At 39.2% G+C, this 13,363-nt stretch overlaps 1 protein-coding gene across 1 annotated transcript; it reads right to left on the reverse strand.

Moving 5' to 3' along the window:
• Window positions 1-798: 798 nt before the first annotated feature.
• Window positions 799-5,795, reverse strand: LOC149027361 (systemin receptor SR160-like). Its single transcript, XM_089162105.1, has one exon. It carries the CDS (start codon window positions 5,586-5,588, stop codon window positions 1,986-1,988), a length of 3,603 nt encoding a protein of 1,200 aa, XP_089018231.1. The 5' UTR covers window positions 5,589-5,795; the 3' UTR covers window positions 799-1,985.
• Window positions 5,796-13,363: the final 7,568 nt, after the last annotated feature.

Consider the following 13,363-nt stretch of genomic DNA (forward strand, 5'->3'; position numbering starts at 1 on the left):
CAAGCCTCTCGGTGTCATTCATTTACGTACGTACACTTATCTTGAATGTACGTAGAAATGGACGGTGGTGAGATGTGATATGAAACCACCTTAGACGTAGATGGGTCTGGACAAATGACAGCAGAGGAAGACGACGTTGTAGGGTAACCCCCCAGACAGTGGCACGCTACCATTATATATGTCTATCTGCCTTAGACCACCAAAATGTTTGAATTCAACACTATGTGATCCCACTGCCCTGCCAACCCTCTTCCCACGCCCATGCCTCCTGTCCTGGGCCTCCTTGTCTTTGCTCTCTCTCTTTCTGTGTGTCATTGTGAAAGCTGTAACTGAACGTGTCTCCACCACAGAACCCATGGATTGGCTCTTTATACATGCAAGTACTCTTCTTCCTTCTTTGTTTGCTTCCTCTTCTTTCCAAATTATCAATAATGCTGAGAAAAAGCAAAGAAAGAAAGCCATTTCCATCTTTGAGTATAGATTAAGCTTTCCAATAATTTATGGTGCTAATGTCTTTATGTTCCTCACAACCATCCAGCATCAACGTAATCTGATGTAGATACCAAGCGAAGGAGTTAAGGGAAGCTAGATTTCTCCCAAAAAAAAAAAAAGGGAAAGGGAAAAAGAAAGAAGAAGAAGCAAAGTAAGGAATGAAGATATTTGGGCTTCGGCAGACTCTATTGCTTCTCCCTTAAGGCAATGGGTACTTAGAGAGGAAAATTGCACGGAGGAGAATGGCAGAACCACATACATGAACTTAGTTGCCATGATTGGCTGCAAGGGACCTATATTTTTTTGCAACAAAATCTTTCAATTAAAAACAGGGTAAAACCGGGCCTAAATTGCCAAGGTTTGAGCCATGCATCTGTCCCCAACAGATTATCTAGTGATCCATAGTGAGGCTTTTGATTTCATGAATGGCTCAGTTAAATCTGAGTTGATGGGGCTTCCAATCCATAACGGGAATGGGTGAACACATGGGGTGGCCAAAGTTATACAAATAGGGAGGATCCCATGTTCAGATCCAGGTGACAGATCTCCCTAACCAAATGAACTAGATTTGGATAGAGGATTCGAGACAACATTAGCAATACTACTTGGAGTACTTGAACAGAAAGCACCTTCCCTCTATGATATGTCCTGGACACGCCTACTACTAGATGGTCCAGATCTAAAATTTGTTTAGCCCTGTCTTCATGAATTCATGCATCTTCACCCTAATGCTGAAGGAATCTTTGACCAGAAAGATCAGTGATAGAATACTAAAACAGAGCATCACGCGTAAGTGTAGTTTTCTAATTCGAGGATTTGGCCCAGATAGGTAGCTAGCTAGATTAATATATAATGCAGCAGGAAACTTCAGGTGGTGGTGCATTACCTACTTCTCTTAAGGAGGAATAAACTACTCAAAACAGACAAAGAGATAATTAAAGGATAAAAAAAAAAAAAAAAAAAAAAAAACCATAATGAAAAGAAAAGAAAGAAAAGTGGAGAGCTCAACAAGGGCCAACACCCTGGAACCCCAAAGGAAGAAAGGGCCAAAAGAACTCACTACTTGGTCACCATCGCTGAAGTCACAAAGCTTCACATTCACGAGCTAGTCACCCCTTTTTAAGATTCGGAGTTCTCCTTTTTATGATTATATAGATGACAAAAACCCAATCTCCCATAAACTGAAAACTGAAAAGATGAAACCCACAGCCACAGGGCCGCATAAGCTAGTTGCAACCGTACATGGTCCAGAAAGAAATCTCTGGAAAATTAACATGATGTATAAACATAACTAAGGCAACTTATCTAAACAGAATGAGAAAGGAATGAAGTGATACATACATGAGAGGGAAGAATTAGAAGGTTACAATAAGATCACCCGTACCAGTTGAATGATAATTGGGAAGAGGCAAATTGGGGTACCTTTCTTCTGAAAGAAACTTCATTTCTTTTTTCCAATTGGATTGTGAAAAAATGCTTAATTCTATCTGCTGCTACTCCTTGCATGGCTCTGGAGTCTCCTTTATGCTCATTCCCACTATTGTGAAACTCTCATCCTTGGTGGTGTCGGTGGACGATGAATCTATGCCTGACCCTGCTTGAATTTCCTTAAAAAGTGCCATCACTTGTATCATTGTGGGCCGTCGCCATGGTCGATCATCCAAGCATGCAACCGCAACCCTTAGGTGTTGTAGCAGCTCCATTTCCAAGCTTGGATCCTCTTTCATGAGCACAGGATCAAAGACATCGATAATTTTCAGCTTCGCGTGCTGCTTCACCCAACCCACTAGATTATTGTCACCAAAATCAGCTGAGTCTGTTGGCTGCCTACCAGTTAGCAGCTCAAGAAGGACCACACCATAGCTATAGACATCACCTTTGGTGGAGCATCTGAAGCTCTGGTAGTATTCGGGTGGAACATAACCAGGTGTGCCTGCGAGTGTGCTGACACTCAGGTGGGTATCCATTGTACTCATAAGCCTTGCCATTCCAAAATCTGATACCCGAGCTTCCAGGTTGTCATCAAGAAGGACGTTACTTGACTTCATGTCCCTGTGAATAATGTGGGGGTTGCAATTGTGGTGGAGAAAAGCCAAACCTCTTGCAGCTCCAATGGCAATTTTTCTCCTTGCTGCCCAATTCAACTTGATTCCAGCCTTTCTCCTATCATGTAGAACATCTTCTAAGCTGCCAAATCGCATATACTCATAAACCAAGAGCCGTTCTTCCCCAACCTTGCAGTATCCCAACAAGGAAACAAGGTTCCGATGCTTGATCTTCCCAATGGTCTCCATTTCAGCAGTGAATTCTCGATCACCTTGTCCACTAATGTGGATTAGTTTCTTGATGGCCACAACACTTCCATCCTTCAGCCCAGCTTTGTAAACATCTCCAAAGCCACCTGAACCGATGAGGCTGTCATTGTGGAAACCATTGGTGGCTTCAAGAAGATCGGCAAAGGTGAGCTTCTGAAGAGGTTTCTCAAAGGTGGCCAAATTGATGCTTAGGGCTTCCTTTGCACCAGTGAGCTTCCAGCTGGTATTTGCAGTGCCTGAGTGAGATCGGCTATCAATGTAGAGATCCAAGGATGCATCCTTCTTCTTCCTTCTCCTGCTACTTTCAACCGCAACAAAAATCAAACCAAAGATGCAGAAAAGGGAGAATAGTAGGCCCATTGCCACACTTTCAGCTAGAGGTGTTTGCCTTCCACTAGACTTATGATGCCGGAGATTGGATGCATTCGGACCTGCTCCACAAGCAACAGGAAGGGGGTAGCCACACAAGCCCGAATTATTCGCATATCTGTAAGCAGGAAATGTTCCTAACTGACCCGATTCAGGAATGGATCCAGAGAGGTTGTTACTTGAAACATCAAGCTCAGAAAGGAGAGTAAGTCCTGATAAGGAATAAGGTATTGATCCATCAAGCTTATTGTGTGAGAGATCAAGAACCCCGACATTCTTCAAGCTTCCCATTTCTGAAGGGATGGGACCAGTGAGGTTGTTGTGGCCAAGATTCAGAACCGAGAGATAGTACATATCCCCAAGCTCCTTTGGAATGCTGCCCTCCAACCTGTTGTAGGACAAATCAAGAAAAATCATGGAGCCATTTTTGTTGAAAATGTAGGCTGTTTTACCAATGTATATTCTAGTAAAGTTGCATTGACGCCTTGTAGGAACTCTAGTCAATCCGTCCTGTCTGATTCCTGAAAACTCAAGGAGGTTTCCAGCTCCATGGCAGTTGTTACTCCCATCGTTCTTCAGATATACATAACTCTTCCCAGCAATCAATGCAACAGCCATCTTACCCGATTGATTTGCGAGTGTTGGAGGGATTGTCCCGGTCAAGCGGTTGCTATTGAGATCCAACCATATAAGGCTCTGGCAATCTCCAATCTCCGGTGGTATGCTGCCAGAGAACGAATTGTTTCCAAGCTTGAGGATTGCTAGATTACTCAACTGACCAATCCATCCTGGGATCTCGCCACTTAACTGATTGCTCGACAATGAAATCCAGTTCAAATTTGTACAGTTGCTCAAACCAAGAGGAATAGTGCCGGTTAACTCATTGTTGTCTAGGATCAGATTTTCGAGTGCCTGAATGTACTTGAGCTCCTGCGGAATCTCTCCTTGAAACTGATTAAGCCACATCACCAAATCCCGGAGCTTAGATAGGGATCCCAAGCTGGATGGAATCCTCCCTGTGAGGTAATTGAAGCTGAGATCAAGCGAAACCAGCTGGGAGCAGTTGCTAATAGTGGCCGGCAAGGCACCCGTGAAGAGATTGTTCTGCAGATAAAGCTCCTGCAAGCTGTTTTTGGATTCTTGACACAGTCCAGGGGGAATTGATCCAGAAATATTATTAGAACTGAGATCTAACAACTCCAAATTTGTGAGCATTGACAAAGAACCGGGCAAAGTACCGTTAAAATTATTGTAAGCAAGAACAAGTTTCTTCAAGTTAGTCATTTGAAGGATGGTATGAATTGGGAATTCACCGGAGAAATAGTTATTGGACAGATTAAAGTACTCCAGTGAAGAACAAGAACCCAGACTAGGAGGAACCGCACCATGCATGTGATTGGAAGAAATATCGAGTTCGACTAGAGTTGAGCATGCATCACCGAGATGCAGAGGTATCTCACCGTCGAAGTTGTTGGAAGAGAGCAACAGAGAGAGTAAACTACGGCTAGGAAAAGAAGGAATGTTGCCTGAAAATTGGTTACTGGAAAGATTCAAGAAGCTAAGTTGCTGACAAACCGAGAGTGACATGCCGATGTCGCCGGAAAATTGATTACCGGAAAGGTCCAGGTGCCGCAACGCAGAGCAGCCGCTAAAAGACGGAACTTCACCTGTAAAATTGTTGGACGAGACGTCGAGATACTCCAATGTCCGGCAGTTTAGTAACGAAATATTCCCAGAGATTTTGTTCCCGGCTACAGAAAAGTACTTGAGCTCGTTACAACCACCAGAAAGAATCCAAGAGACAACGTCCGGACCAGAAAGCTTGTTGTAGGAGAGATCCAGAGACTCAAAACGGAGTCGTAATCCACCGGAATCCCTTGGTCCGACAGAAAAGATGAGGGAATTGTGCGAAAGATTCAGAGATTTCAGACCTGAACACGAAGACAAGCCAGAAATATCCGTAACGGAACCAGACAAATAGTTCCCAGACAGATCGAGCTCGCTCAACAGCTCACTACACCGTGATGCCGAAGCCGAAGTAAGATTCCCTCTAATACTCGCATTCTTCAGCGTCAAACTCTCCAATCGCTCCAAACTCATCAGAAATGAAGAAATAAACCGAAGGTCGGAGTTCAAATGGAGAAAACTCAGATCCAGGGCGGAAACTCTCGAGTTGTTACAAGTTATTCCAGTGAAAAAACATGGATTCTGATTCGGTTTCCAATTCTGTAACACTCCAGGATTCGAAAGCGTACCTTTAAAAGAAAGCAACAGTTGAGCATCTATAGCACCTCCTTCAAGCGACGCCGGGGAAACTTTCCCGGCGAGAAGAACAACGGAGAAGAGTGTTAGGTAGTAATACAAGGACTGTTGCAACGCCATCGGCTGCAAGATCACCAAAGCATAGTACATGGCTAGAAACTTTCTTTCTGCAATTATTTTAGAGTTTGAGTTAGGCCATTACAGTTGTGAGCTCAAAGAAGGTGAAGCAGACAAGAAGAAGAAACTGAAGAGAGTCAAAAGACGTGTGGATAGAAGGTGCAGAGGAATTTATAGGAGACGGAGAAGGAGGGAAAACAGATGGTTGGTCACATGCCATGTGACACTCGCTGTGCTTCTTCACAGTGCCATTCGCCAGTGTGCGCGTGGCTCTGTCTCTTCTATCAATTATTTTCAGTAAATATGATTAGATGCTTAATGGGATTGTTTAAATTTTAAATTACTTGTATAGAACAGTTTTTTTTTTTATCAGTTAACTGAACGTGCGACTCTTTGAACATTATCCTCACCGTCACTTTCAGTTTTAACGGTCGGGGGTCGTCATAATGGTGGGCCCAATTGTAATAAAGAGTAAATTACGTAAACGTTCTCTCGTACTTCCTGCGCTTACGTGATTCATGTGTTTTCTGCGGAGTGATGAGGAGGGTGTTTTCGTCATTATGAATTTTTATCGTATGATATAGATTTGGAATTTATGCAGAGGAAAAGTCAAACGATAGGTAATTAGTTGGATCAGAATTACCCAAAAACAAAAAAATTAGTTGGATCAGATATACCGTATACGACATAAATCTGTGATTTCTTTATTTTTATTTTTTTTTTTTTTTTTTTGAGTTGGTAAACATGTTTGAGATGCAAAGAGCCAATGAACATGGTTTAGCTTGACTGGAGCAAAAATCAGTTTTTGCCAATGGTGGATTAGTAGAGCGGTTAAAATTCCAACTTCTCACGAAGAGGTCCTGATTCGCATCCATCCAGAGGCATCTATATTAGTAATATTCCCCACCCTTATATATAAACTCTTTGGATTCAAAAAAAAAAAAAAAAAATCAGTTTTTGGTTTGGCTGGGTTGGGCCCTTAGGGAATGGTTTGAGCAAATTGATATTGGATTGGTATTAGTGGATTTGTCATGTCGAGTTTGGCCCGCCTGGTTTTTTTTTTTTTTTTTTTTTTTGGTAAAATGTCACAGGCAAGGGTTGAACCCACAACCTTTCCACCAAGAAGTGAAGTTCTCAACCATTTCACTAACCCTCGACTATATTGAACTATATTATATTGAGTGGACCAATCAAATTTAGGATTCAATAACCCCTATGGGGTCTTTCTCGAAAAATACACATCAGAGTTACATTGATGGTAGTTGGTTACAAATGTTGCTAGGTTGGAGCATTTGATGTAGTCGTGCCTGTGGTGCCTAGTTTTAGACGAATGCCACATGAACTCCATTAAATGGCAATCGCACAAAAGAATAGTTCGATTCCAAACAAGAAAAAATTGGTTTATTACATACAAGTTGGTATAATTTGCACATGTTCTTTTGTGCTACTAAAATTTATCAGATTTCACATGACATCTTTCAAACATTAGACACCATAGATACCATCACGTTAAATGCACCAACCTAATAAGACCTATTTATTAGGTTTCATATTTGTAAATGATAAGGCTCTGATACTAAATTATGATTTCTTTGAGAGGAAATTCTTCCACACTCATATAAATGAGTAGGAGATGTATATTATTAATATTATATAAATAACAATTCAAATATTTGAATTTGAACTACAACTTGTTTTCAATCAAATTCTACAACTTGTTGATATTTCAACTATAATTCAAATTCTTCTTGATCGATTGGAGATAAGATCAATCGATGATAGAACTAATTATAATGGATTTGAATTTGAATTAAAAGACTTGTCCATTATAATATCCACCTAAGCAGGATATTCAATGCAGGCTCCGTTATTTTACTAACTTAACCCCTAAATAAGATCCAGTTTCAACCCCAAAAAAGAAAAATCTAGTTAATTCATTCCTAGACTTGTGTTTTCATAATCTTCTTGGTACCCTGTATAAATATTGACTTAATCGTTGAAGGCTCATTCTTAGCCAATCAAAATCGATCCACTCTCATCTTCCATTGTTTTACAAGTTCTTTTTGACAGATCAGGACAGATTTTGACACATCAGCATTCAACATATGCTAAAAAAGGACAAAAGAATTTAAATGTTCCGGAGTTGATGACCAAATACCGCCTAAAATTACCCAAAGTTCTTTGGCCAGAAAAGAATAACAATATTTCCTTTTTTTTTATTATATATTTTTTTATATTTTAGTAACCAATAATAATAATATTTCCTTGCACGCCGGGAAATCTATCCAAAGACGCAGCAAAAAATTTTAAGGTAATTTGGACACTAAGGTTTGGTTCAGGTCACTTTTTTAATTTGGTTTATCGATCCTGGTCTCTAAGGCTTTGCCCCGACTAATTTGGACAGTAAGGTTTGGTTCAGGTCACTTTTTTAATTTGGTTTATCGATCCTGGTTTCTAAGGCTTTGCCCTGACTAATTTGGACAGTAAGGTTTGGTTCAGGTCACTTTTTTAATTTGGTTTATCGATCCTGGTTTCTAAGGCTTTGCCCTGACTAATTTGGTGTTCGACCTAGTCACACACCTGGCTATGGTGGGTGAGTTTCACAGCGAGAATTTTTTACATCCACAAGGTTTCATCCCGAAACATTGTTTAAGCGGACCAAGTTACTTACCATTTGGACCAACTCCCGTTGGTGGTCTAGATCACTTTTAATCCAAAAAAGGTTTCCTTTTGCATATGGTTCCCCTATGGTTTTTATAAATAATTAATTAAGGACAAATCATAATTTTGATGACCAAAATACCCTTATGGTGCAATGGTCAAGATTGTATCATTTATGCCATTTCGATCTAACGGTTTATGTTAAAAAGACAAATTATAATTATAATTTTAATATTTTTATTTTATATTCAAGGGGCTTAAGATTTTAAATTTACAAAATTATGCCCTTTGATTAAAACTCAATGAAATATCACTTCCATTAACCAAAAAATACCCTACGAAGAATAGCCATTCAGAGGAAGATATATGCAAAATTGCAAAGTAAATAATTTCTAAAACTAAAATAAAATATTCAGCTTAGATAAGAACTTACCTGTTTGAAGTTGTAGAGAATAAGGAAAGATGTTCGAAATCCCAAAGAACCTCAAAATCCGAAACCCAGGCAGAAGCTCAACTGTATCCCTAATCGATTGATTTATGAAACGAAATTGTAAGACAAACTCGTGCTGCCATGAAAACGTACCCGGCAGATCTAACGGTTCTACTGAATTACATTTATCTTTAAAATTTAAAAATCTTTGTAATTTACAGCTGCAAGCCCCTAATTTAAAGTAAATTTACAAAAAAAAAAGAAAAGAAAAGGCAAACTTTGGAATGATCCAAAAACGATTCGGATCAAGGAAACCCTAACCCCATTTTACGTGGAGATCTCACAAGGTTTGCTCATCTTCGAGAATCTGCAATTTTGTCACCTTTTAAATCCAACAATAGAGTTAGCGTTTGAGTCTTCCGCAAGTGGTTCTATTGTATTTTAATTTCTACAGTTTCACTTCTATATTGATTAGTTTTTGTTTTTAATTTATGTTCGGGAACTGAAGCTAAATTTAGGATTAGAGTAAGAAGCTATTGTTAAGGAAATTATGGTGCTTTAGATTCAGTTGACCTGGATTGAGCTTCTAAGTAAGGAATTGGGATTTCATTGAGTTTCCATCAATGATATAGTTTTGTAAATTTGAAATATTTAAGACCCTTGAATATAAAATAAAAATATTAAAATTATGATTTTAATTTGTCCTTTTTATATTAGAATGATATACATTGTACAAGCTTGACCATTTCAACATAAGGGTATTTTGGTCATCATAATTATGATTTGTCATTAATTAATTATTTTTCTAAACCACAGGAAAATAAAAAAAAAATTTCGAACCAAACGTGACCTAAACCAAACCTTACGGTCCATATGAAAATTACCCAAAAAAATTCTACGTTTTTACTGACGTGAGACAGTGGATGGCTACCTTTTGCCGTAATAAAAATGTAACGGTTGGCGATCTTATCATGCGGGCCCACCTCAAACTCAGAAAATCATCGATTACCTAATCCTCTTAGTCTTAGCTCTCGTTCATGTCTTCTCTTCTATTCTTCGCCCCTGTGAATCTGTGATGGCCTGATGATGAGTGTGACCCTTCCCACTCCTTGTTTCAAATAAGCGGCACAAAATTTCGAGAACTGAAAGGAATCTATGGGTCCCACGAGAAGGACAGACACGTGCTCCTGTCTTTGGTTAATGCCCGATGACTTGGTTATTCGGGATACACGTAGGACTGGTCATTGGTGTCCCCACCATCACTTAATAATTTTCCCACCAAACAAACAAAGCATACAACAAAGTAATTAAGGAGCACAACACGTGCACACACACGTATACATTATTTAATTGGAGGAAAAAGAGCAGTGAAAGTTGAGGGGCATTTCAGTCATTCAGTCCGAGACACAGACCATGACCTAAAATGTCAAGGGTTGTTACATTGATAGAGCGTGTTTGGTAGTGGGGATATGGAAGAGAACAATTTTGGCTTGAACCGTAAAAACAATTGGAGGAGAGAGGGTGAAGTGGTACCCATCCCAAACACACACTAGAGAAAATAGAGATTGATGGTGGGTCTTGTACTATTTATGAGAGTCTATCAATTTGATCTTCATCGTCAAACTAAATTAATACATTGACCAAGGTTCAAGATTAAAAGTAACTGTAATAACATTAAATTTTGGTACAAACATGGTCATGGTCCAGTATATCTCTGAAATGTCATAAAAAGAGACTATTTATGTAGAGCTCGACTTCAATGTTAAGCAATTAATGCGTAGTACTGTGCTGTGCTATGAACGATTGAGATTGATATTTCAATCAAAATTTTGATCCCAACCATTCATTTTTCAAAAGTGTATTTTTACACATTTTACTGTTGTGCACCACAAAGTAATTTCAGTCCATTTGGGTGAAACCGAATTCGTTGCCAGTTGATTTGTCAAATTACCAGAAATTCAAACTGTGATTATCTGCACGAGCGGTTTGATTAAGACTTGAAATGGAAGATTGATGGAACAATGGGAGAAGGACGGAAAGAACAAAAGTAGGGCCCAGGGGCTATCTGTCAGTTGGGCCTAGGAGGACTAACAGACCCACCTTTTGTTGACCGTAGGTGAAGAGATTCTAGTGCATGCGTGAGGTTCTTTTACAGTTTTACTCTACTATCACAACAATCTTTAGATGATATACATGTGTTAGTGTTAAAAACTGTAGATATTTATCAAAAGCCTATTCATAACAGCAAACAAGGTGGTGAGCTACTGTTAAGATTCATTTAGCCAATTTCTTGTCACCTTGTGTGACCAACCGCTATTATTGATGCTTTCTTTTTTCTTCCTCTTATGGTAAAAGAAAGAATCATTGATATCTCTACTATGAATATTAGGGTGGATTCCTTTCCTTTGTATGTTTACGTTCGTCACTTGATATTCTTTTATGAGAATACTTCAAACATGGGAGAGGGTTTGCTATAATTGAGAGTAATTGCTTAGTCTTAGTTAGTCTTAATTAGTCAGTGATTAGTCTCTTAATTCTCTCTGTAATTGCTTCAGCAAGTTAGAGGTCTGTTCACTGAAGTTGAAGTCTTGCTTTTTATAGAAAAGTAGAACTCTTTATGTTGGACTTGGACTTGAGGGATTGAAAAAGGACTTTCTGTTGCTGTCGACTGCTACAAAGCCGGTGTGAGCAGTAAAGCCATAGCTACTAAGCTAAGCTAAGGGGTCTACCCTTTGATTGATTGTTCATGTTTGAATGATATTTACTAGATTGGTCCCTGTTGTTTTCAGATTCTGACCCGTGTGCTCTTATCAAGATTCTCTTTGATTATTAGTTTTTTCGGTGAGATGTGTTGACTGTTTTTTAAGGGAAGAGCTTCTACAGCACTGAAGTGCATGCAGTCATGGTGGAAATGAATGATTCAAGTGAAAATCTCGATTATCCGAATTTTTTTTTTTTACTTTTTCAGTCATATCTACTTGTTAAAAAAAATGAAAAAATGAGCAATCGAGATTTCAATCTCAACCATTCGGCTCGCCGTGGTCATCATAGCAACATTGAAGCTGAGCACCTTTTTAAGGCTTTCTTTTTTTTGGTAAAACCTTTTTAAGGCTTTCATGATAATGAAAAAATGAAGTTGCCAACTTTCCACGCAAGTGCATGACAGTCATTTTCATTTCCCAAACAGGAACCTTACAAATGGGCTTGGGCCCAGTCAAGCCCATATAACCGCAAAAATCAAATGATGCAGAATAATACACAAATTAAATATTTAGAAAGTTTTGTCCGGAAGGTAACAAACGAAAAGAAAGCTGAGATGTGCACGTGTGTACTAGTTAAATGCAAGTAAAACTAGTTCGTACTGGCTCTGCATCATCCAAAGGAGCCAGCTGGCCTTGCCCTGTGGCCATGAATGGTCTAAATCGAGCTCTGGATCTAACTGTGTTGGGGCAAACAGGTGACACCTGACAGATGAGACTTTCCAAAAGTCCAGAAAAGATACACGTTTTAGGCAACTGAAGTCCAATTGATTATCAATTAGGGCTTTTATTGCATGCCCTGCTGCAATCAACTTTAATGGCTGCTGTTAAAAACATTTGCTAGGAACCCAGAAGTACTAAGACCAAATGCTTAGAAGATGTACCAGTGCATCCTCTTTTCAAGCATCAAATGCAGCAATTACCGGATAACTCTAATCTCGTTTTAAAGCTTCATCTGTAAATGCTCTGCCTTTGAATGGTGTGTCTTCTAGGTCTCTTGATGTTATACTCAGGTAGTCTCTACTACCTTTGATGTAAATGTCAAAGCCAAAAATGAAATGCTTTCTCTCTGCGTTATAAAAGAATTAAAAAAAAATTGCTAAAAGCCTAAAACCATCTTAGGAAAAAGGAGTTTGGATCACCTTTCCATCGAATCCGGATCCTCATCCCGTAGGGGTAGCACAGAGTGCTCTCGATGGATTCCCGACCACACAAAACAATGGGGCCCACGGATGAAATTTTAAATTTTGTTTTTTGTTTTTTGCAAAAAGTGTTTTTTCACCGTAGGCCCTACTGTTTTGTGTGGTTGGGAACCTGTCGGGAAGCTGATCCGAACTCCTTTCCGTCAGGATAATACAATGTTATTCCATTGAGAGTCCAGACGATCAGCTACCCTAATGGGGAGCACGATGTTTTCAATAGGGTAGTCACATGGGACAAATTGTGGGTCCCATCCTTATTTTTTTCAATAATTTTTCTTGTGACTTTTTATTTTTGTGGTAAATAAGTGTTGAGGGAGCACAATGTGCTCTCCTTGAAGGAAAGTGATCTGGATTTCTTCCTCCATATTTCTCCACCACAAAGTAGTGATGAGTCCCACTTTACTAATAAAATAAATCAAACGCTAAACCCCAGTAGATCTTGCATGAGTCTCACCACTATAATGTGGTTAAAAAACGTCGGAGGAGCATATTATTCTCCCGATGAGGAGATGCAAGCTCCGAGAAAAGCTCACACCTTCTTTTCTTGAAGTTCATATCAATATAGAACACGATGAAAGCATTGGGGAGATTTACTAATATAATAAAACTAGTATTCATTTGGTAATGTTATTTCTTGAAAACTTCATTATTTTTCTATAATTGTTTTCTAATGTTCTCATCAAAAGAATAGTGGTATGAGCAAAATTTAGGCCGGACGGCGAGATCAAAACCATCAAACGATTCAAACAGGGCAGG

The sequence above is a fragment of the Hakea prostrata genome, chromosome 1 (genome assembly GCF_041222555.1).
Source record: "Hakea prostrata isolate BN-2017 chromosome 1, UWA_Hpros_2, whole genome shotgun sequence".
Lineage (NCBI taxonomy): Eukaryota > Viridiplantae > Streptophyta > Magnoliopsida > Proteales > Proteaceae > Hakea > Hakea prostrata.